Below are 24,875 nucleotides of genomic sequence, written 5' to 3' on the forward strand. Positions count from 1 at the left end.
TCTCTCTCTCTTTTTTTTTTTTTTTGTCTTTTTGTGACCGGTAAGGGGATTGCAACCCTTGGCTTGGTGTCGCCCGCACCACGCTCAGCCAGTGAGCGCACCGGCCATGCCTATATAGGATCCGAACCCGTGGCGGGAGCGCCACTGTGCTCCCAAGCGCTGCACTCTCCTGAGTGCGCCACGGGGCTGGCCCTTGGGCAAATCTCTTAACCTCTGACTGCCTATTTGGTATGAGGAGTACTTGAGATCTTGCATGCAAAATACTTGGCACAGTTTGCATTTTGGGGCAAAAATGGTCCTCAAAATATCAGTAGTTATTATTTCTTACATGAACTAGTGACACAAAATGGAAGCCCTCACAAAAAGTGAGCCCCATGGGTCAGTGAGGTGAGGGAGGGCTTACTTCTGACCACTGGGCAAGCAGTGGAGGTTAGAGCCTCTATGGTTCAGATCTCAGTCACCAGGCACCTAATAGAAATGAAATGCCACACACAGCCTGGTGCAGCTGAGCACAGGCCAGGCCTTACAGGGCCCACATAATCATACCTACCATCACATTAACATGCCTAAATGCGTCCATGAGGAGAGTTTCTTTACTGTACTCTGGCCACATGGACAACAAACAACAAAAAATCTTTTGTTCCTCAAACAACAAAATCTGTCTTTTCAGGGTGACAAGGCTGACGTTTATCTTCTTCTAATTGGTTTCTGCAGTGGGTTGAATTGTGTCCCCCCAAAGTTTAGTGTGTTGGAGGCTTAGTCACCACTGTGACAGTGGTAAAAGGGTGGGAAATCCTATTATGGTAATTGAAAGGTGGGACCTTGAAGAGGTGATTAAGTTGATGGTTTAATGTGGTCAGGGCACGGTTCTGTGGGCTTTAAAAGTATAGCACATGTTAGTCTCTGCTCTGCTCTGTCATTTTCTACCATGTGGGACCTCTACGTTGCTGTAAATCCACCATCAAAGAATGCCCTCACCATAAGTGTTCCCTGGACTGTGGACTTCCCAGCTTCCCAAACTGTAAGCAATAAATTTCGTTTTCTTACAAAGTACCCAGCTCCAAGTATTTTGTCATAAGCAACAGAAACAGACTAATACAGCTTCCAAGGGGGAGTTTCTGTCATCCCTCCTTTGGGCATTTATCTTAACATGGAGCACCCCTGACAGAGGGGTGCCAGTCCCTGGCTTCCCAGACAGTGTCCCAGCCCAAGACACAGAGGCCCTACGAGGGAAGGATGAAGTAAGGACTCAGGAGACGGGACCCTACAGCATCTGCACGGTGCTCACGGTGGGAAGCAGTGTGGTGTGATGGAGTGCAAGGCTCTGGGCCTGCTCAGACAGTGCATATCCTGGGCAAGGGACAAACCTCCCCAAGGTCCTGGCTCCCCACCCACACCTCCCAGGGTACTCGTGAGGCACAGACAGTGCACGCCATGGGCCACGCGCAGGGTCTGCTTGCCCTGGCAACAGTGAGGCAGCTGCTGGCACTACTGGGTTTTCCCTGACAGGCCCTGGCCTGCCTGCTGAATAAGTCAAAGGAGACCAGGCACCTGTTGGGGTGCGCCCCTCCCAGGCTCCCTGTGGAAAGGTTCTGCACTGGCCCAACCACAGCTTAGGAAAACCCTGCCCATCTGTCCCCAGGAACACCACAGCAGCTGGATCTTCCTTCACTGCCTCCTCAGTTGCTCATTGCTCCCACACTTCTGGGCCCTCACCTCCTACACTTGGTAGTAGACATCATTTTTCCAACTCCTCCCCTGGGTCTGCATCATTACTGGCATAAAACCTGGCACAGCATGAGCAGGTTACAGAGGCCTTCATGTCTTGACCTCATTCAATCCATGCCACAGCCCAGGAAACATAAGATGCTATTCTCACAGGCTCCATTCCATGGAGGTCAAGTACAGGGCAGAGCCAGCTCCTAACCTCAGACCAGCTCTTCTCCTCCTTCCCCCTGCTCTCCTCTCTGCTCACATGCACCAGCACATGGTGTCAAAGGCCTGGGGTGCAGGGAAGACTGGGGGAAGGGGTCATGCTGGGTGTGGACCCTGCTTGAATCCAGACTGCCTTGGGTGTGGTCTCAGGGTCTGAGGGTAAAGAATGTGCTCCTATCCCACCAAGTTCCCACGACCTGGGGGGCATGTGGTGCTTAAAAGCTCCAGCCCAGTTAGAGATACAGCAGAGGCCATGGATGGCCAAAGATAGCCATACTGTCTGGGGCGTGGTGAATGCAGGGTGACACTGATTCCTGGGGCTACCTGGGAGTAAGAAGCCCAGGTATTCTCAGTGAGTGTTCTGGACTAAGGAAATGGTGCCACAGGATAGAAAAGCTTGAAGATACTGGTGGAATGGAAACAGAGAGCATGGGGCCCAGGAGTGGTCGGCGTAGTGACTCTGGCCTTCTCCCCCACGGGGCTCTCAAGACATCATCCCCTTCGAGGTGCCCGGCCCCTCTGGGCCCACAGTAACTAACGCTGTTTTGCAGGAAGCCTGGCACTATCATCCCCATTTTTCAGATGAGAAAATTAGTTCAGAGAGATTAACACCTGCCAAAGCTCACTCAGCAGAGCTAGGGGTACAACTCCAGTAAACAGCCTCTTTGTCTGCCCTCAACTGTTGGCTACAGAGGTTTCATGCAGCTGACAAGCCACAGGGTACCTGTCAACCCTGTCCTCATCTGAAGGTTAACCCAAGTACAAGGTGGCTTTCTAACCTAAAACCATTATTATCATATCCTGTTCTTGTTTTGTTCCTGATACCAGGCATCAAATCACCTGGTTGGTGACAAATCCACCACAGCTCCCCCAAGCACTCTGACCATGAAGTGTCAGTTCTGAAGCACTTACTGGCAAAGACGCTCTGTGGGTTGGGGACAGCGTCTGTGGGTGAGGTTCAGCTCACTTAATGTCGTCTAGGTATCTGGAGTGACACTCCTCAGAGAAGATGGCTAGGCTACCCAGTGCGAAGTGCTGAGGCACACAACAGTAGCAGAGCACAGCTCAGCTCGATGTCGCAACTCAGGGTGGAACTTCACGGAAACGCACACCTCCACAGGCTTCCCAGGCACCAGGCACTGGGTTGGTTCACACACGTGGTTCTCACCTACCTTTCTAACAGCCCCCGGGGTTGACAGTCTCTTCTGCACAAGTGAAAGGACTGAGTTCAGGGGGCTGGGCTGTCCAAGCCATAGGGCTTGAAGTGACAGGCCAGGGATCTGACCAGCTGTGTCTGATTCTGGAGCTCAAGCTCTTCACCGCCATATGGTCTGTTCGTGTGGTAGCCGAGGGGGAAACAGGCCTTGAGGAGGCCATGACTGGGTGGAGGCTGGCAGAGACCAAGGGAGCCAACACTCACTGCCCCAGTCTGGTCCACCAGCTGATAAGAGCTGGGTCTCCTTCTCTGCCTGCCACTGCAGTCCTGACAATAGCCAGATTCCTGGTCAGTGGAGACGGCTGTGAGTGGACCTGGATGACTGAGGAGAGGGGAGTGCATGGGTGTGTCTGAAGGGTTCTAAAGAATGTCATATTTTCACCAGAGGTGGGGCTGTGCTCCTGCTTCCTGCCACCATTCTAGCTCTGAGCCACACACAAGAGTACCACTGGGAGGTCACTTAGAGAGTCCTCGGCATCCTTCCAGGTCTTCCTGCCCCACCTCTGCCAGAAGGGGCAAGGTAAACAACTCCTCAGCCCTAACAAGGTGCATGTGTGCAGAGGTGTGGACACTGGGCAAGGGAGATCGACAGGCATTTGATGAGTAAATAGGGAAATGGTGACCTGGAGGAGAGAGCTAAACTCTTTCAAATGAGTTTCCAGCTGGTGGACTAGAGGGAGGAATTCTGAGTCTATAGCCTAGTTCTGAATGCTTACAATGGAATGACAAGTTATCTGGCCTCCTGAGACTTCAACTTCTTTACCTATAAAATGGGATAATAATCCCTACTCCTTTAAGGGTGGTGCAGAGGCTAAGTAAGGCCATGTGTAAGAGCAGCTGGTACATGGAAGACGTCTGTTAACAGAGTCGCTTTCAGCAATACTACTTCCGAACAGCTTTTTTTCCCCCATAGACTTGGACTTAGAGACTGCTCAATCCTTCCTGGATCACTTCTCACCTTGGATTTGCTTATTTTTTTTCCTCTTAGTTTCCCGCCAGGGATGCTTATACAAATCCAGGGCTCTGTATCTCCCAACCTTCTCAGACTCTTGGCATTTTTGACTGGGTCTTAAATTTAGGAAGAAGAATGTGAGAAAATGCTACTGGATATGCTTGGGTTTGTCTCTAGCTAATACACAAAGAAGTGTGATATATGGTGCGGCCCTTAACTGATTTGGAGGGTGGCTCTTCACCCAGATTGATGAAGTGCAGGGACTGCAGGTTCCCATCAGTCAGTCCCAGATCCGCTTTGGAGGCTGAGGGCCAGCAGTTTCCTTTCCTTTGAACAGTTCCTGATTCCCCAGGGCTCGAAACACACTTATTTGTCAGCAATCAGAACACTTTCTGTTTTTGTTCCTACTGGGAAAGGGGAAGGTGAAGGGTGAGGAGAGAGGGAGCTGCAGGGTGGTCACTCTCTCATGAAGGCTGCAGGAGGTGGTGAGACACTTTGAAGCCAAAGGCATCCTCCCAGGCCCTGCTCACCTTACCACCTCCACCTGGCTTGTCAGGGGCTGAAGGCAGAGTGTGGCTTAGTGCCAATGCAACAAAACATGCCCTGGGACCACTGGGTCAAGAGGGTTGGGGAAAGCACTGCAGGCTAACATGGCCAGGGGAGGCTTCAGAGGGGAAAGGAAAAGCCCAAAGTCGCAGAAGTGGCAGTGAGTAGGGGCTGTCTTGGTTCGGTGATCGGGAGGCTACAACACGGTAAGCTCAGTCACTCTTTAGTCAGGGAACGGGGATGTGGAGATACACTTAGGCCTAAAATCTCCTGCACTGACGGCCTTGTGAAGATTAAATTTATCCCCTTCCACGTCGATGAAATCCTGATCAACCTGACAGACCAATCCCAGCCCTACTCTGAATTCTGGGCAGGAAGAGAGGAATGGAGATCTCAGTGTGGTCAGCAAGCACATCATGAAAGTCCTTCACTGGAGGGAAAGTACGTCAAGAACTATTGGGGACCTGGAAGCCATGGAAATTCCTTCTCAAGCTTCTGAACAGCCAGTGTTTTGCTGGAGAAACTGCAAAGCCAAACATCAAGTCCTAGGACACACTAAGCAAGGACCTTTTCCTATGGGTCCCATGGCATAAACTTTTGACGTTTTAATATGGTGGTACTTTGTGTAATTTATTTCATATTTTTAAAAACTGGTCCTGGCAAAACTCTCCTTGCAAAAAAATGACTACACCAGAAAAATAAGATCAAGGGAGAGTAAGTCCTCAAGGATTCCCATGTGCCTGATATTTTCGTTCCTGTGAAGCTTGCCCTGACTGCGAAAGCTGTGTCCTACAGCAGCCAGGAAAGCTCAGTGGTCCAGGTCACTGACTACGAGCAGTGTAAGATACTGGTAGTGGGACCAGGCACAGGCTGGGTGCATGGAAAGTCCCTTGGGTTCTGTTCTGCAGGATGCAGGGTAAAAGACTTGCCACATTTTCATAGCTGTTAGAATTCTGGGGCTTTGGGTGGGCTTATAGGGAGCTAAAGGAACTTCTGAGAGAACACATCTACCAGAAACAACTGCAGCTAAACCCAAGTTTCCCTTCTCGTGGCATCATTACCAAGCCTGATTAGAGTTTCCGAAAGACAGGCTGAACCAGCTGCATTGTAGCCACAAGGACAAAGCCAACCTGATCACTGAACCCAAGATAGCCCCCACTGCCTGCTGCTTCTGTGACTTTGGGTCTTTCCTTTCCTCTCTGAAGCCTCCCCTGGATGTGTAAGCCTGCAGTGCTCTCCCCAACCCCCACAGCCCAGTCCCAGGGCATGCTTTGCTGCATTGGCACTAAGCCACACTCTGCCTTCAGCCCCTGGCAAGTCAGGTGGGGGGTGACTGGTGTCCTTATAAGAAGAGATTAGGAGACACAGAGAGACACCAGGCACGCACACAGAGGACATCCATGTGACAAGGCAGCAGGAAGGTGGCCATCTGCAGGCCAAGGAGAGAAACTCAGAGGAAACCAACCCTGCTGGCACCGTGATCTTGGACTTCCACCCTCTAGAACTGTGAGGAAATAAATTTCTGTTGTTTAAGCCACCCATCTGTGGTATTTGTTATGAGGCCTGAGCAAACTAATACATTGCCCAAGCCAGGAAAGACAGACCTAATGGAGATGCTGAAATCAGGGACCACTGGCACTTCCCAGGAACTCTCTGACCAGGGATTCTTCAAGGGCATCCCTCCCTGAGCACTGTCCTGAGGCACCTTCCCTTAAGCAAAGACAGCCAATCCTGCTTCCACTCTCTCACCCTCCTGGCCCTTGATAAGAGAGCACAGAGCCAGCCCCGTAATGAGCACTCAAGAGGAAATGGAGGTGGCATCTACTCACTGTTCGGCCACGTTTGGGTCCAGACAATCTGTTTCGGTGGGTGTTTCAGGCAAGGAGGAGCCAGATTCCTGAATCTGGCACAGCTCTTCATCCGTGATGATGTCAAACACGGCGTCGTCTGGTGGCCTGCAGTCTGTGTTTGCTCCTGAGTGGCAGAGGCAGATGAGAGAGAGGAGAGAGGAGACACATGCCGTTATGCACAGGATGGAAAGTGAGGGAGTGCAGCCATGCAGGATGAGCCGCGGGGATACACCTTAAACAGCCACCCAGCTGGCAGCCATCCTGTCCAGAGGCCAGAGGAATGGCTGCTGGCACATTCCAGAAAAGTGGAGGAGGAGCTACAGGTGAAATTGAACACACAGCCTAAAAGATGGCTCAAAGTCAGTGCCTAGAGAGGCTTTGATCTCTTACATACGCTCTGAGGCTCCTTATCTAGAAGGAAAAACCTACTGAAACCCTATCAGGAAGGAACTTAACAGTAAAGAAAACATACTTCTGAGTCACTGGGCCCTTGCCCCATGGCACAGGCAGTGCTACTCATGCTTCTCTGAAACAGGAGTCTGCCTGATGTGTTTCCCCCAACCCACTGGTGGCAGGAGAGACCCTCCCTCTGCCCCGGGAGTTGTAGCAGGCACTGGGCTTCTGACCAGGAGCCTTGTGCCTGACTTTGCAGACCACTTAGTAGGAAGGCCACTGTAGGGATGCTCCCATGCCAGTCACCCGCACACTAGCACTCTCCAGCATATATTATAGAAAATGTGAGGGCAAGTCTGAAGCCCAAAATAAGAAAAATAGACAAAAATAAGCAGACAGGAAATGTCAGAAATCAAAACAAGTGACCCCAGCACTCTGGCATGGTGCCACTCTCTGTTGTCACTGGGACACACCCACCAGTGAGTCTAGGCAAGGAAAGTTCCCGGATTATTTAACAAGAACCACGCATGTGAGCTCCGAGTTCCCAGCTGGCTCTGCCACAAGACTGCTGGGACAGACTCTGCTTTAGAAGAAACATTCTTCCTCTTGTCTCAAGTCTGTATAATGGAGGGCTTGAGGCATAGGCTGAAAAAAGGGGCCAAGGATTGGTTTCTTTCCACAGACCCGGCCACACTCGTCAGCCTGCCTTCTGAGACTGGCAGAAGGAAAGGAAAGCAGGCAATGGGAATCTAAAATGATGTATACTGAGAAAACTCAAAGAAGACCTAAACGAACGGAAAGCTATACCATGTTCATAAATTTAAAGAGTCAATTTTATTAATTTTGGGGAGAATTAATAAAATTCTCCCCAAACTGATCTGGAGATTCAATGCAATCCCAATCAAAATCTCACCAGGATTTTTTTTATAAAAATTGATAAACTAGTTCTAAAATTTATAAATAAACAACACTTTGATAAAGAACAAAATTAGAGACTCACTCTACCTGACTTTAAGATGCTTTAGAAAATGATGGTAAACATACCAGTGTGATACTGGTGAAAGAATAGGCACTAGGGCCGAGCCCGTGGCGCACTTGGTAGAGTGCTGCGCTGGGAGCGCGGCGACGCGCCCGCTGCGGGTTCGGATCCTATATAAGTCTGACCAGTGCACTCACTGGCTGAGTGCCGGTCACGAAAAAAATAAATAAATAAAAATAAATAAAACGGCAGTAGTAATATTAAAAAAAAAAAAAAAAAGAATAGGCACTAGATAAAGGGAGTGGAATAGAAAGTCCATATATATATACCCATACATATAAGATCAATTGATTTTTGACAAAGGTGTAAAGGCAATTCTATGGCAAAAGAATAGACTTTCAACCAGTGGTGTTGGAACCACTGGACAAACATACAAAAAATAAATCTCTGTTCATACTTTGTACCATATACAAAGATGAACACAAAACAGATCACAGACCTAAATGTATAACCTAAAACTATGAAACTTCAAGACAAAACAGGAGAAGATCTTTGAGTCCTTGGGTTAAGCAAATCTAGATATGACACAAAAAGAAAAAAATTGATCCATAAAAAATTGATAAATTGGACTTCATCAAAATTACAAACTTATGCTCTTTGAAAGACATTTCTGTTCTTTGAAAGAAAATAAAAAGACAAGCTATAGATTGGGAGAAAATACTTGTAAAACACATATCTGATAAAGAACTTGTACTCAGAATACATAGAGGACTCTCAAATTTCAATAATTAAAAAAAAAAACAACTTTAAAAAGGGCCAAGGATTTGAAGAAGATATACTAATGCTGTGCAAAGTACGCCTCCTTCCCTGTGTGGTACTTTGTACCCAAAAAAATGATGGAGCCTGCCAACCTCCTTGAAGATCCACAAAAAGGATACAAAAGAGGAGCTGACAGTACGTCTAAAGCTGACTGACCTGCATCCAGGCAGAGGCCAGGGAGGAGTTCACAGGGACCCACTGTAGACGGCAGAGATGCTTGAACAGAGATAAGACCCTCTCCTGCCCTTGCCATCACAGCTCTGAATCCCTGTGCTCTACATTCAAATCCAGTCCCTCAGATGGCAGCCGGGGCTGGTCTGTTGGGGTGAGCTCAGAGGAGAAGCAGCAGGAGCCAAACTCTGCTTCCTCTTACTGAGCTGAGTGGGAGGACATGAAGGCGAATATACCCTCCTTGGCCATTAAGAGAGATTGTGAGCTTCAGGGAGAGAGTGAAGGACATGGACAGTTGCAGGTACAACTTCTGGCTTTGGGTTACTCAGGGAGAGAGAGTTGACTCCACGGCTGAGGCTCGGGGAGACAGCATTTTCCAAAGTGTCAGGTGTACTCCACTAGTGGTACGTGTGTTAAGAGGTACACAGACTTCCCGTTAAGTCACAATGAATCATATTGGGAGAAAGTTATCCTCTTCTCAACTCTCTTTTAATCCTAATTACATCAAAAAGAAAGTCTCAAATTGGTAGTAATATATTTTCAGCACCTCTTTAATATCTAAGTCCAGAAAATACTGACTTAAGCTTATTAGAGCTTACTAGCCACAATGGAGAAGGGCTGGCAAATACAGAATACAGTGGGCAGGAGCAGAAACCTGACCTTGGCCTCCTGTGGCCTGGTGCCCAGCTTTGGCTGGTGACTCTCCCTGGCTAGTGCCTGAGCCAACGCTATCAGGGGAGCCAGGGCCTTCACTGAGCTTCTGGAAACAGGCCCGGCAGCAGCGCTCCTTTTTGCCACTGTGCTTGCTCAAGATGTAGTTGTTGCAGCAGTAGTAACAGAAGATACGGCCACATATTCTGGAAATGAAACAAGAATGGGCTGTGAGGCTGATGCACTGTGAGTCTTGTGTAATCTGCACTAGACCGGGCTCTGTGCTGGGCTCTGGTACCACGTGGCTCTCGTCAGGCCTGGCTCTGCCCCACTTTAGAGTGTAGGCCCATTTCATAAGATTCCAATAAAGCCATGTTGGTAAGCTTAGTGGGAGAATATTTTATTTCCTAAGGTCCTAGGGGCAGGAGCCCACCTTCCTTGATACTGCAGCGAAAGTGCATTGCACAGCTCGGGGGCAAAGGCTCTAGTGGACCACAGACCCTCAGAGGCCTGTGCTAGTTATTCCCCATCTACCCCCCCCCACCTGAGAGTCATTTCCCCCACACTTCTCTGGGCCCTCGGAGGGTCTTTGCACTTCCAGTGCTGCCTGTGCTCCTCTAGTGATGCTCTTGTGCCAGGAATGCTGCTCCCCTCAGTCTCTGTGTGCTGAGGACTAGCTGAAGGGTGGCTGGTTTCTGGGTGCACCACGTCCCTGTGGGTCCCCTTAACTCTACCCACACACTCTCTTTCCTTTCGGGGAACCCTGAGTGTCCGGATAAGACCCCAACTAATACCCTCCTCGCCTGGTTCCCTTGACGCCAAAGAGCAACGTGCTCTTCCCAGACGGTTAGCTGTGGCACCACCCTGTATCACAGAGTGCTCGTTAGAGCCCCACACTCTGGTTCTGGGCCTCACCAGGGTCTCAGTGTCACCCGCAAGCCACCTGCTGACCTGCAGTGATGCCGCCGCAGCATCCAGCTGAATTCCCGCTTGCAGTCGAGGCAGTGGCTCACCTCCATGTCCCCAAGCCACCTCTCCTCAGCACTGAGCTTCTGCTGGAATTCCAGGGCATCTGACTTCTGCCAGAGAGCATCCTTGTCCCTAGGACAAAACCACATTAGAAAAAAGAAAGAATCTATGAAAATAACAGAATTATTCCTGCTCCGTGTCAAAAGACTGATAACAAATTTGCCAAGTCATAGAAGGAAAATTCACTTTTACCTTGGAAATGCCCTTCCCCATCCCCCGCTAGGTGTCCTCTGTCACCCCCAATGCAAGCTCTTAACTGAGACTGTATGTGTGGGAGCAGCCAGGAGGCACCCTGTGTATACAGGGAAGGTTTTATCAGCTGCAAAGAGCTGCCAGCATTGACAGCACTGCATGCCACACAGGCACCTAGACAACTGTGCAGGTTACCATGGAGCCTAGGATAAAATGTGCTGCCATGTGGACAGTCTGCATGTAGAGGGCCCAAGAACCGCAACTTTATGCCCTAACCAAATCTTAATGTGCTCAGGGCCCTCTACATTTTTATGGTTTGTTCAAGTAACAACTAATCATGGGAGAAGATCAAAGACTTCCCAGCCCAAAAATCTGCTCAGATGTTAACTTCCTCTCCCCTTCAGAGAGACAGTGTGATTGTTCCAGGAAGCCAGAGTGAAAGACGTATGGGGCTTATGGATTCTGGTGTGGGAAGTTTAGGTCTTTCTCATGTGGAACCCCAGCTGGCATCCTGAGGGTTAATATGGCCTCAGCAGCACCTCAGCTGCTGCTGATGTAACTCAAGAGCCACTCAGGTCCTGAGAGAAACTGGCTCCATCATTGGCCAGGAACTTGAAATCAAACACAGACCTTCCTCCTTAAATAAAAATGCTTGAACATGGAATTGATTGGCTTTCTCAAGGACTCTTGAAATTGTCAGGAAACAACAAGTCTTGTTCTCTGGACCAGCTTTGTTTTTGCAGCTGGTCCACAGAGTCTGACCTTTCTGTCCCCGTGAGGCCAGGCACCTACACCCTCAGAATGTGGGAACACTGTCAGGAGCTGGGTTTTTCCAGCACACCCTTGGGAAGGTGTCTGAGGTCAGAGGTCACAAAAATCCTGAATTCTAGTTTACTGATGACATGTGATCAGAATGTTTAAACTTTCCAACCAGTTATAATTCTATATCACCATTTTGCAACCTCTAATGAGTTAACTGATGTAGGAATTGCTTATCCATGCCTGCTAACAACACAAAGAGAGGGCTAATCAGATCTTATGTGCCTTCTGAGGGAAAGGTCCAAAACCATAAACCAATTCTATGAAGCATCCTTGCCAAAATTTTGAACCTGAGTCTGTGCAAGCCTTTTGTAGAGCAATGGTTCTTGACCCTGGCTCACTGGTGCCTAGGTCCCACTCCCAGAAATCCCCATTCAGCTGGTCTGGGTAGGGACTGGGCACTTTTTAATAGCTTCTTTAGTGATCCTAATGTGCAGCCGGGTTGAAAACCACAGCTCCAGTTCTAACAATCAACTCACAGGCAGTGCAAGGGATGGACATGGTAAATGACACCATGGGGATATAGTCAGCAAAACCCAGGCTGGGGGAAATTTGACCACATGAACCACATGGCTTCTTCAAAAGTAAATCGCAAAAAAAAATCCGTTAGGGAGATGGTGGGGGAACCCATAGACTAAAAGAGATGTAAGTGACATATCACCAACTGCAATATATGGATCCAATTTAAATCCAGATTAGAACAAGCTATGAAAAAACTAGAATGCAATTGGAAAAATTTGAAACTGACCAGGTACTTGATGATATTAAGGAATTACAGTCCATTTTGTAAAATGTGGTAATGACATTGTGGCTGTTTAAAATGGAGAATCCTTGTCTTGAAGAGATACATACTGAAATATTCACAGATGAAGTGATATCATGTCTGGATTTCCTTCAAAATAATCTGGGGAGGTGAGGGAAATGGGTGGGGCTACAGACAAACAAGACTGGCCATGAGTTGAACACTGTTGAAGCTAGGTGATGGGTATACATGGGTGCATCATTCTATTCTATTTTTGTGTATTTGCAAATTTCCATAAGGAAAAGTTAAAGTTTTGAACCAATTGACAACATTTAAGAATGTTTAAAATTCTCTTGGGAAGTAAGATGATTTGGCTACTCTGGGCCTGAAACTGATACAGCAATGACTGGCAGAAGCAGAGCATGGCTGTGTCATAGTCCCCTACTGGCCCTGTTCCCATTTACATTAGCTGCCTGGTCTCTGCAGGTACTGGAGTACTGGGGAAAGTGGAAGGGAGGAGGAGAAAAGGGCTCATGACAGAGGAGCAAGAGAATGGGGAAATTCCAGAAGCTATTAAGCATCATTTATTGTCACCCTTACAGCTAAGCACACAGAGATTTTGAAAATAATCACATATCAATATGAAAACCCATATCAGATGAGCACAATGGGAAGAGTGAAATCTACCCTTGTAAGGTTGCTAAGGCCTGAGTGGACGCTGTAGGTGTGTGTGGGCCATTAACAATAGAACGTGTGCGGAAAAATGTGAGGAAATAGGTCCATGCCCCTTCAAGTACCCTTTTAAGAACAGTGCATTTCTTTAAAGAAAAACCAAGCATCGGCGGAAGCCCCCAGCTACCTGTTTGGCCTGACACTCACCTCAGCAGCTCTATCAGCCGTTCCTCGAGGTACTTCTTGGTTCTGTTCAGGTCATCCAGGTCAGCGAGCATCTTCTGGTCATTCCTCTCCCGGTTTGTCACCTCCTGGCAGAGTTTGTTGTAATACTCTTGGATTTTTGTTGTGGCTTTTTCAAGTTCCTTCTGGGTCCTGGGAAAGGAGTGTTAAGTTTTCTTGATTAGCCATGACCTCTAGCTTCCTGGTGCTTCCAGGCCAACCCAGGCCTCTCATAAGGGATCCCATTGCCCCCCAGCCTTTGGGGAAGCCCCTCAGCACTATCTGCTTGCAAGTTATGCATTCTCCTAGGCTTCGAGATTGTCCTCACACCCCTTCAAATACAAAGTGGCATTCTGGGAGGACAGGTTAACCCCAGGTTGCTAGAAGCACCCCAGGTGAGTCAAACACTGCACCCCTTCGTTCTTGGATAGGGATTGAGGATGTGAGAGGAGCCCAAAAAGCTGGTGGTGAGGAGAATGAGCCGGAGGAAAAAAGAGTCAGGAAAGGAAGGACAGGCATAGTTTCCTGAAGGTGAATGCACAGAGGAGGACCTGTCTTCCATGGGTCTTTGGGACTCTACACCCACGGCATGGTGCTGGGCCCACAGCAGATAATTTGTACTGTGAGTTATTCTATCTGATAGACCCCTGAAGCCCAAGGGATTGTTTTCAGTGCTGTGGAGTGTCTCAATTTATGGCAGAAGTGGCTGGCCAAACCATGTTGTCTTCTGACCTCGTTCACTCCACTTTCAGCTCAGTTATCCCCTAAGGCAGTGTTGTCCAAGGTGCTCTATAAACCCCAAGGCCCAGCAAGACATCATAAATGCTCCATTAAACAGAGAGCTCTGCAGAGAGTCAGATTAATCTGTACCTAATCCAGCCCTTCTATGTCTAGTATAAAGTTGTCAGGAGACTGTTTACCAGACCCCAACCATCAAAATGATCTCATAGGCGCACATGCACACACACACGCACAGAGAGAGAGAGAGAATAAAATAAAATTCAACCCTGAGTGGATGGATTGTGCAACTTTGAGCAGCTAAAACAAATGCTCTGAGATCTTACAAATAATCACGTTATAGCATTTTTTTTTAATGCCACCAACTTAGAAGGTTCTCTCTGTTTATGCTCTCATGTAAACATGACCTGGGCTAAGGTTGGCCAGGGGCCTACAGGATTCAAACACTGGAAGGGTCGGATGAGAAGAAATGTACATCCTCAAACATACTCTGGATCTCCCATTGAGCCTGGGCCCAGGCCTAGAAGGCAAGCGTGGAAGAGATGAGGGATGAGCAGAAAAGTTAAAGACTTGGGAAAATTTGATGTACCTGTCTTTGCTGGTGGCACATGTGCAACTTGATTCCAGCAACCCCTCCTCCCTGCTAAACCTGTTTTGATCAGGCCCTGGCGAGATGAGCTGAGGGCTCAGGCTCACAACTCCATATGGCCCTAAGCCTGAAGATGAGGAGGCTCAGGGAGGCCTTGGGGCTGGCCACAGGCCAGCACTGTAGGGCCCATACTTTAAGGCTAAAAAAATCCATGATGAACGGGGTGACAGCATGATCTGCTCTCCACAGACAGGGTACCAGAGAGTCTGCTGATCCTGCTCCTTGGCACGCTTATTCTCCTCATTTATAAAATGGGCATAAATAATAATACTTTACTCACAGGATTAAATGGGAGAGAGGATTAAATGGGTAAATATATGCAAAATATTTAAAACAGTGCCTGCCACATTTTAAGCATTATTTAAATGTTTGCTGTTATTATTACTCATTATTATTATGCCCTTTTAATTTCATTTTAGTTTTTCCAAAGCATGGAGTTACTGAAGCATGCCCTGCCAAGATAAGAAAACCAAATTAAGAGAAAGGTGCTTTATCCATCTATAGGCTGTGATAGGCAGACAGCCAGGTTCTCTGTGGCACACTTCTGGCACAAGCACTTCTGAGTTTGTGGTTTTTCTTGCAAAAGGACTTCCTAAACCTAATGTGAATGACTGACTTTCTCGATGACTGCACAAAACCCCCTTCACTGAAGACTACTACTGGCTACGTGGTAGACAGCAGGACTAACCTCTCCAGGTTTTCACGCAGGATGGTCCCCTCCTTCTCCTTCTTCAGCAGGGCGGCCTGGCACTCTGTAAGATGTTTGCTGGTGAAGCTCAGCTTCTCTTCCATGTCTGTTTGGGTGGCCTGGTGCAGGACATTGAGAGAAGACACTCAACTTGCAGGAGCCCGTGTAAGATGCCATAATGTGACTGGTGTACTATCCATCCCCATCTGGCTAAGTTGTTTTCTGTTTCTTATTTTTTTATTTTTATTTTTTAAATTCAAGAGGCCAAGAGCCTCTGCTCTGTGAGCCTCAACTGCAACTGGTTGTGGTGGCTGAAGGAGCGGCAAGTATCAGAATCCCCAGGGTGGCGCTGGAGGGAGGGGTGACGGGGAGCAGGGTTCACTTAAGCACTGCTCTGAAGACAGCGGGGCCAGTGCTGACCCTGAAACCTGCTCAGTTTAGAATCACTGGCTAGAGGATGTCTACAGAGACAACCAAGAAGACAACTTCCTCCCTTTCCTACACTTGGTAGCTCCAGCTAGGTGTCCAGAGAGTAGAAGGTGTAGATTCAGGCTATCTACACAGGTAAACTGATGACAACTTCAGCTTAGGAACTGGAATCTTGCAGGGAGCCCTCCTCAAACGGTCCAGTAAAAACCAAACCACATTCCCTCTCCCTGACAGGTCCCCACACTGGCTGCGGCCTACCTTCAGATTCCCTACAGCCTCCTTGGCGGCCTGTAGCTGCTGGCCTTGCTCCTCCAGCTGGCCCCTGAGGCTCCTGCACTCTTCACTGGTGGTCTGAAAAGAACGAGAAAGGCATCATAAAAGTGGCATCCTTGCTGAGATTCCTTCAGCCCCATCACCCAAATGGGGAAAAACAAGCTACCTCTCTTTTTTCCCCAAACTAGCATCTCAATAAGCTTTGAGCTTTGTAGGTAACAAAATACTTTCAAGCGTACTAAGAAAGAGACTTAGCATGGTCCCCTAACTCAGAATTTAATTTCTCTAAGGAAAAAAGTGGCCTAAGGATCACATGGAGCATGGTAACAGGGTGGGGAGGCACATCGCAGTGGAGTTGCCTAACTGTGGAGGGTCAGGAGTGGCCTGAAAGGGCACTGACCTTGATGCAGACGGACTGGTGATCAACACTGGAAATCAAGTCCCGGTGCTTGTCCTGCCTGTGTCCTCACTCTTGACCCCTCGTCTTTGTGCACTATCAAAGGCACATGATAACTGTGCTGATCTCATAAGCTTGTCTGTCCCAAGGGCCTTGTAAAAACTAATTGAGTCAGTTCCCTATACTGTATCTGCTATCAGGATGGCACCTGAAGGGGTTGCTTATCCACTGTCTAAGAACCCAGAGACAGGACTTGAGGATGCCACTCTGCAGTAGGTTCTAGAGGGTAAGGCAGACTCACATGCCCACAGAAGCTGGACAGGTACACAAAAGAGTGTAGGGAGAAAACCAGAGGATGTGTACCTCCTTTAAAATGGGCAGCCATCACTGAGCTCCTGCTGACTGTTGTCACATGGAGATGAGGACACAGGCTATCAGGTCTTCTGAGATTTCAAAAGAAGCTGCAAACTGAATTTGTAAATATTCTGCTCTGTAAATGTTGGCTACTAATTAAAAAAAAATTCTGTGTGTGCCAACCTTGTCTGCAATGGTCTTGAATTTGGAATTCTGGGCTAAGGTATCATTCCCGGGTGTTCTATACCTGACATGTTCCTGCAGAGAGAAAGATGCTACTGCAAGCTATGACAGCAGGACAGGACCATGGGGTGTTTGCCTGCGCTTCCCCACCCCCAGTACATTCTCTGGTCTGCCCTGCTTTACAGCTGCAGAGGCTTCCTCTCATGGACCCACCAGGCCTGCCCCAGGGAGATGGAGAGAGCCTGGATGGTTGCAGCTAGCATTACCTTAAGTCTGTTCTGGTAGTCCATGATCTCAGCACTCAGCTGGAACTTGAGGGTGTCGAGCTCCTGATGTGCAGTCTCCTGGAGGCTCTGGACCTGCTGCTCAGCCTGGGTCAGCTGGGCCTGCAAGCCAGGTAGTGAGTTGGCTGCCTCCTCAGCTGCCTTCAGCTTCTCCTGCAGGATCTCCTTTTCTTGCTGCAGCCCTGCCACTTGGCACTCCAGGCCCTCTCGCTCCCTTGAGGCTGCCTCTTTGGAGTCCCGAAGTTCCTGGGCAGCACAGGCCAGTGCCCCTTCCACCCGTGCCTTCTCTGCAGTCAGTGCACAGACTTGGATGCCAAGCTCAGCAGTATCCGTGTTGGCCTGGTGCAGCTGCTCCTGCAGCTCCACATGCTCCAGCTGGGCGTCCTGGGAGCTGCATTTCTCCTGTGACAGCTCCTCCCGCAGGGCCCGCAGCTCCTCCTCCCTTTGCTGCGCCTCACTGGCCCTCTTCTCTTGAAGCGCCCCTTCACGCTCTGAGCACTGCAGCAGCTCCTGGATGTGGGCCCTGTTGAGGGCTTCGTTCTGCTCTTTCAGCTGCTGCACAAGGGTCTTGTGCTCCCTCAGGACTGCCTCGGCCACACTCAGGTGGCTCTGTACCTTGTCCCGGTCATCCAGTGCTGCCTGGAGCTTGGTCTGGAGGTCTACCACCTCAGCCTGCAGCCGCTGGGTCTCCCCCTGATGGACTTCCAGCTGTGGCTGAGACAGGGCCAGCTGGGCTGCTAGCTCATAGGCTGTACCATCTGGGGGTGGGCCGAGCACCTGCTGGCCTTTTTCTGCTGTGAGGGCCTCAATCAGCTGGGTCTGCTGGTGGCACTGGCTCTCAAGAACCCTGAGCTCCTGGTCCCGGGCCTCTACTAGCTGCCGGCACTGCTCTGCCTCCTCTCGCAGTTGCTGGCACTCACCCTCCTTGCTCTGCAGGGCAACCTCCTTCTCTGCCACCTGGGCTCTCATGGCCTCCTTGGCCTTCCTTACAGCCAGGAGGCTCGCCTCCATCTGGTCACCCAAGCACCGGATGCTGGCCTGCTCGGCCTCCAGGGAGGCCAGGGAGCCCTGGATGGCTGCCTCCCGCTGCTGCAGAGCCTGGTAATCCGCCTGCAGGGTCTGCAGCTTGCCCTCCAGGAGCTGGTTGCGCCCAGTCACATTCTGCAGTTCCTTCTCCAGCTCCCTGTTGGCCTGTTGAAGCTTCTCCTCCTGGTCACCCCCTTGCACCTTGGTATCGTTGATCTCTACCTCTGGAAGGCCCCTCTGCCCCTCCTCTGGCATCTTGCAGGCTTGTTGCAGGGTGGAGTTCAGGAGGACCAAAGCCTTGCTCTTATCACCCATCAAGGGCAGCTCTGGGCCTGGCTGCTCAGCAAGCCGCTCCAGTGTCCCCACCTTCTGGCTGAGGTGGTCTTTGTCCTGGATGAGCTGCTTCTTCTGCTCCTCCAGGTCACTCACATGCTGGCTCACCTGGGCCAGCTGGGTCTCCAGGAGCTGCAGCTGCCGGGTCAGAGACCTGGCCTCCTGCTCCAGCAGCTCCTTCTCCTCCTGCTGCCGCTGTTCCTCCCGCCTAACCTCTGCCAGCTCCTCCTCCAGGGAGCTCAAGTGTGCCAGTGACTCCTGAAGCTGTCGCTGGAGCTGGGCTGCCTCCTTCCCCTTCCCAGACAGCTCTTCCCGGAGTGGGGCCATCTCTTCCACCATCCGCTCCAGGCTGGCACGGGCCTCCTCCTTCAGCTGCAGCTGCTTGGCCAGCTGCTCCAATTGGGTGGTCTGTTGCTTGTTGAGCTCCTGGACCTTGGAGCTCTCCCCTTCTAGTGCTCGAAGCTTCTCCTCCAGCCTCTGAATCTCCAGGGCTGAGTCACCAGTAATGGGCTCTTGCTGCCCCTCTGTGCCCAGTGCTGTATCTGCCTTCTGCTCAGCTGTGGCCAGCCAGTCTCGGACACTGGCAGAATGCTGGTTCTTCCTGCTCAGTGAGTCCTGTGCAGCCTCAAGCTCCTGCACCAAGGGCTGCAGCATGGACTCCAGCCGTTGCAGGGCTGAGTGGCAGTCTTCCTCCTTTTCTGCTGCACCCAGCTCCAGGGCCTGCAGGTACATCTGCAGCTCCTTCACAGTGTTCTGGGTGGCTTGGGTGACCTCCCAGTGTTTCTGGAGTTCAGCCACCATGCGAGTGAGGCGAATGTTGTCTTCCGCTGCAGTACGCCCCCTCTCCCTCTCCATCTTTAGCTGCTCCCCCTGAGAGCTGACAGCTGCCCTCAGCTCCTGGTTCTCTCCATCCAGCTGCTGCAGGCGCTCCTGTAGCTGCTTCTCCCGCACCTCCAACTGGTCCAGCTCCAGCCGCATCTCATCAAAGCCCTCCAATGCCTCATTGTTTAGGGGACTGTTCAGGTCGAAGCTGGAGGCCATCTCTTGAGTCTGGAGAGGAGTGACACAAAAGACAAGTGTCTTTGGGATGAAGCTACATGGCTACTTGCAAAAGCTGCAGAGCTTAATGAGAGAAGTAAAAATACAGGAATTACTAGACCTAAGGTTAGTCTAAAGAGCTATTCAAAGGACTAGAGCCCCTTTTTTTCAAAACATTTGCCACAAGGAGGTGAGCACCCCATTCCAAAGCCATGCAGCCACACATGTGAGCTCCACTGAGACACAGACAAGAGTTTCCCATCCAGCCTCCTTCAACTTTACTAACTTAATAGATGCTCGCTCTTAGATAAATTCAGTTATATTTAAACCACAAAATAGGGTAAAGATTAGTTTATGTTCTACTCTTAATGCTCCTTATATTAATCATTTTAATTTTTTTATTGCTGATCAATTTCTGCAAAACTATATACAGCTGTGATAATTCACATTTCTAAAAAAAAAACTACTCCTACCTACTAATACTTACTGAGCCCCTGCCTATGTCCAGCTCTTAAGTACTCCCTTATTTATGAGCTAGAGTGATTTTTATTATGCCCATCTTACGGACGAGAGAGCTGATCTCCCAGAGGTTTAGTAATTTCCCCATGGTCACACAGCTGGTAGGTGACAGACTCGGGATTTGACTCTGCTGCTTTTAACCACAGTGCTAAACTGCTTCTTTTAAAATACTTTCAAATCTTTTAAAATTACTTGATTTTAAAAGGGCCTAAATTCTATTTGGTTGTAAAATCCTGTACTCCAGGAAACTGTGGCTATAACTGAGAGTTTATATTGCTCTGATTGGAACGGCAGGTATCTGAAACATTGCTCTTGAGTTGCTGGGGGCAAGGACATACTCTCACTGGCACTACAAGGAGGAAGTTCCCAGCCTTCCTGGCATTACCTGCAGGTAGTTGCTCACCAAACTGCTCATGCTGGAGCTTCGGCTGGGGGGTTTCCACATGTAGGCAGAAGAGCCAGTGGCCAGTGTCCTCCTGTGGGGCCACAGAACAAACATAATTTTATTCAGAGCAGGAGACACACACACAGGTACGTACAAACACACACGCAGGCAACCAGGCAGTGGTAGGGGGCACTGCCTTCCCAGATGGAGTGTAAAGAGGTAAAACCCAACAGTTTTCACCCAAGAGCACATGTGCACTGGTCTATGACACAGGGTTTCCATGGCTACAGTTTAAGCATCATGACTTTCCTCCCAGTGCCAAAAAGAATTAGGTGAACATATATTTCTCAGTTTTTGATTTAAATTTTCCTTGAGCTTTTGGTGCCTGCCATGGTCTGTCTGCCAGTGAGGAACAAGTGCAGTCAATTTGGTAAATAACGGTCACATTGTTCTTAGGAGCTCACAGTCACCACTTTATTTTATGCATATATAATGTTGCCAGAAGACCTGCTTCTTGTCATGTTAACCACATGGGACGGTGCAAATAAGGAACACTTCCCTCATTGCAGAAAGCTCTAATGGAACATTTCCCTCATTGCAGAAAGCTAGACAGTGTCAGTCTAGAAATACAAAGGCTTGTGTGATCAACTCTTGTTTAGCAGGAACAAACTAAACACATCTTTACTTCACCAAAATCATCTCAAAAATCTAAAATTATTGCATTTTCAAACTTGTCTCCACACCTCAATTGCCCTTCACAGTGCCTACCCTAAAGACAGTTGCACATGTGCATAAGACATGTGAGGATGCTCTTGGAGCACCATAACATAGAAAAAAATAACTCTAACTCTATATTGCTAGAAAAACAGATAAACTGTGATTTATTCACACAAAAGAATACTCGACACCAGGGGTTGGCATTCTTTTTTTGTAAAGGGTCAAACAGTAAACATTGTGGGCTTGTGGGCTAAATGGTCTCCATCACAACAACTCAACTGCTACCATAGCATGAAAGCATGTAAACATGCCATGGGCAACATATAAATAAATGGGTAAAGCTGTGTTCCACTCAGCCCTGTGGGCTGTGGTTTGCCAACCCCTACTCTACATATATAGAACTTCATGTGCAGACACAGATAAAAATTTCAAAAACAAAAATGTCAAAAAATGCAAAATGAAGAAAGCAAGTTGAGAAAAGATAGCTATCTCATGATTCAATGTATGTAAATTTTAAAGATATAAACAAAATAAATCTATATATACATAAATACTTATGAATACACACTTAGTAAAAACATAAAAGCATCTGGGAATGAAATGCATCAACTACAGGGCTGTGATAACTTCTGGAAAGGGAAAAAAGGGGAAAGGGTCGCAGTGGTGTGGGGCTTTAGCTGGATCTATAACATTTTATTTTTTTAAAAAAAGTATCAGACATGACAAAAACTTCCACAAGCCCCCTCCGTGAAGCGGCTCTCACAGGCCAAGTATGGGACAAATCAAGCTTCAAAATAAATAATGACAGTGACAGAATATAACCACTGAATAGAATAAGAATCCTTGAGTCAGTACTGCTATAAATGAATAAATAAATGAATAAACAATTGGGGAGGAAGGAAACGATCTTCCTTATAGTAGAATGCCAACTAATAAAGCAGGAGTTGGGAAATCACTCTGGTAACCATGACAGTAATAATTACTTTGGGAAAGAGTTAACAATGGACGTTAAAATTAATAGGTAAGAGATTTATGAGAAAAAGGATAATAACATAATCTCAAAGTATCTTCCCATAAGATACATATTAATTACAAAGGGAGAAATAGTACTTTAGGAGAAACCTGGCAAACGCCACCTTAACCAAATGATACTGGTTAACCTCACTAGTAATGAAACAAGTCAGCATTGCATGCCTCTAGATATGTGTGGACAAGGATATGTCATCTGAGGGTTTCCTGCCTAAAATGCTTAACCTAAATCTAATAATGAGGAGACACCACACAAACTTAAATTAAGGAACATTTCAAAAATGTCAATGTCATCAATGACAAAGACTGACAAACTGTTCCAAATTAAAGGGGCCTAAGAGGCATGACAACTAACTGCAATACGTGATCCTGGATTCAACCTTGAATTATGAAAAAGACATTATTGAGATAATTCATAAAATTTGAATAAGGTTTGTAGCTTAGATAGCAGTATTGTATCAATGTTAATTTCCTGATTAATAATTGTACTAAGATTACATAAAAGAATATCCTTGATCTAGGAAATATACAGTGAAGTACTTAAGAGAAAAGGGGAATCAAGTTTGCAACTTACTCTCAGCTGGCTTAGGAAATAAACCAACATGTATATATAGAGAAAGAATGAAAAAATAATTATGGTAAAATATTGATAACTGGAAAATCAGGGCAAAGGATAGATGAGTACTCTGTACTATTTTTGCAGCTTTTCTGTAATTCTGAAATGATTTCAAAATTAAAAAGTTTTTAAAAGGATATGTGAATCTGGCAAAATGTTAGCTATTAATCCTGGTGGATGGTATGTGACTATCATACTACACTCAGTACTTTTCTCTACATAGAAAGTATTTCCTCAAAAAAAAGAAAAAAAAAATTGAAATTAAAAAAACTTATTAACAGAAAGCAAAACAAAACAAAGAATGATGGACTTGAGTTTAACCCGAGCCTGGGGTCCCAGCCCTGCTGCCTATCAGCTGGGCAAGCTCCTGCACTCTCTGGGCCTGTCTGCTCAGCATCTCCCTTCCTGGAGTTGCTGTGAAGACTCTGTTTGATGGATGGTGAGTGAGTTCCACACTGGTGTAAGGGCTGGCTGACTTCATGGCCTCAACAAAGAAAACAGGAAAAACAAAAACACAGCAACCTCTCCAGCAACTCTCACATGGACGAGCTGCAGCTTTCATTCCCTCTCTTACTGCCTAGAAGCCCTTCATGATAACTCCATAAGAATATGAATGAGAATAAGCCCACTTGCTCCTTCCCCAACACTCACAGCAGCAAGTCCCTCAAAAACTTTTAAAGAACCTATGACCCCCAGACCCCAAGGCAGCAGCTCTGACTCAGCAGCCCCTGTGGGATCCAGACCAGGTGATTCCATGTCCCCAAGAGGCCCAAACCTATGACCCCCAAGTCCCCAGGCAGCAGCACTGACCCAGCAGCCCCTGTGGGATCCAAGCCAGGCAAGTCCCCAACCCTGAGAGGCCTGAACCAACCCCCAGGCCCTGAGGCAGCAACAGGCAGCTGAGCAACAGCAAAACTCCATGCCACTGCTGCAGACACCAGGGTGGAACAAGTAGACCATGAAAGCCTCTGCCACAATGACTAAACGCCAATGGAGAGATACTAGAAATATGAAAAACCGAGAAAGTACAACATCACCAAAGGAATATAGCAAGTCTCAAGTTCTAGATCCTATAGAACAGGAAGTCCTTGAAATTACTGACAATGAATTTCGAGCAACAATTCTAAGGGACTACTAAATGAGATACAAGAAGACTGTTAGACAACACAACAAAATGAGAAAAAGTATACAGGACCTGAAAGAGGAAATGTACAAAGAAATCAATGCTCTGAAAAAGAATGTAACAGAGCTTGTGGAGCTGATGGATTCATTCAATGAAATAAAAAACACAACAGACAGCTTAACCAGCAGGCTAGAACAAGCAAAAGAGAGAATTTCTGACCTTGAAGATGGCCTGTTCAAAATAAGACATGTGGGCCAAAAAAAAAAAAAAAAAAGAAAGAAAGAAAGAAAAGAAAAAAGAATTTAAAAAATTGAAGAAAATCTAAGAGAGATAATAGACAACCTTAAGTGTTCAAATATCTGAATTATGAGTATTCCAGAAGGGTAGGAAAAAGGAAATGGCACTGAAAATATATTCAATGAAATAATAACAGAAAACTTTCCAGGTATAGGGAGAGATACAGATGTGCAGATTTAGGAGGCTCAAAGATCCCCAAACATATTCAAACCAAAAAGGCTCTCTCTAAGACATGTTATAGTCAAATTGGCAAAACTCAAATACAAAAAGAGAATCTTAAAAGCACAAGAGAGAAGCATCAAGTCACCTATAAGGGAGTCCCTATCAGACTAACATCACACTTTTCATCAGAAACCCTAAAAGCCAGAAGAGAATGGGATGATATCTTCAAAATACTAAAAGACAAAAATTGCCAGCCAAGAATACTTTACCCAGCAAGGCTATCCTTCTGAAATGAAGGTCAAACACTATAATTCCCAGACAAACAAAAACTGTGGGAAGTTCATTACCACACAACCAGCCTTACAAGAAATTCTCAAGGGAGTACTGGCTCTGGTACCTGAAAAACAACCATCACTCCCATGAATACTCAAGAAAGAACAAAACCCA

The 24,875-nt window shown here is 47.7% G+C and overlaps 1 protein-coding gene across 4 annotated transcripts in view; it reads right to left on the reverse strand.

Annotated features, from left to right (window-relative positions):
* Positions 1–24,875, reverse strand: part of FYCO1 (FYVE and coiled-coil domain autophagy adaptor 1) — an 82,884-nt gene that overhangs the window by 31,558 nt on the left and 26,451 nt on the right. For all 4 annotated transcript variants that reach the window (XM_063115392.1, XM_063115390.1, XM_063115393.1 and 1 more), the window contains exons 7-14: positions 20,485–20,575; positions 17,166–19,592; positions 15,951–16,043; positions 15,264–15,382; positions 13,174–13,341; positions 10,464–10,613; positions 9,522–9,718; positions 6,479–6,623 (exon numbers count right to left, since the gene is read on the reverse strand). In XM_063115392.1, the coding sequence (XP_062971462.1) occupies positions 6,479–6,623; positions 9,522–9,718; positions 10,464–10,613; positions 13,174–13,341; positions 15,264–15,382; positions 15,951–16,043; positions 17,166–19,592; positions 20,485–20,575 (3,390 nt within the window). The remainder of the gene's footprint in view (positions 1–6,478; positions 6,624–9,521; positions 9,719–10,463; positions 10,614–13,173; positions 13,342–15,263; positions 15,383–15,950; positions 16,044–17,165; positions 19,593–20,484; positions 20,576–24,875) is intronic.

Source organism: Cynocephalus volans, chromosome 11 (genome assembly GCF_027409185.1).
Source record: "Cynocephalus volans isolate mCynVol1 chromosome 11, mCynVol1.pri, whole genome shotgun sequence".
Taxonomy (NCBI): Eukaryota; Metazoa; Chordata; class Mammalia; order Dermoptera; family Cynocephalidae; genus Cynocephalus; species Cynocephalus volans.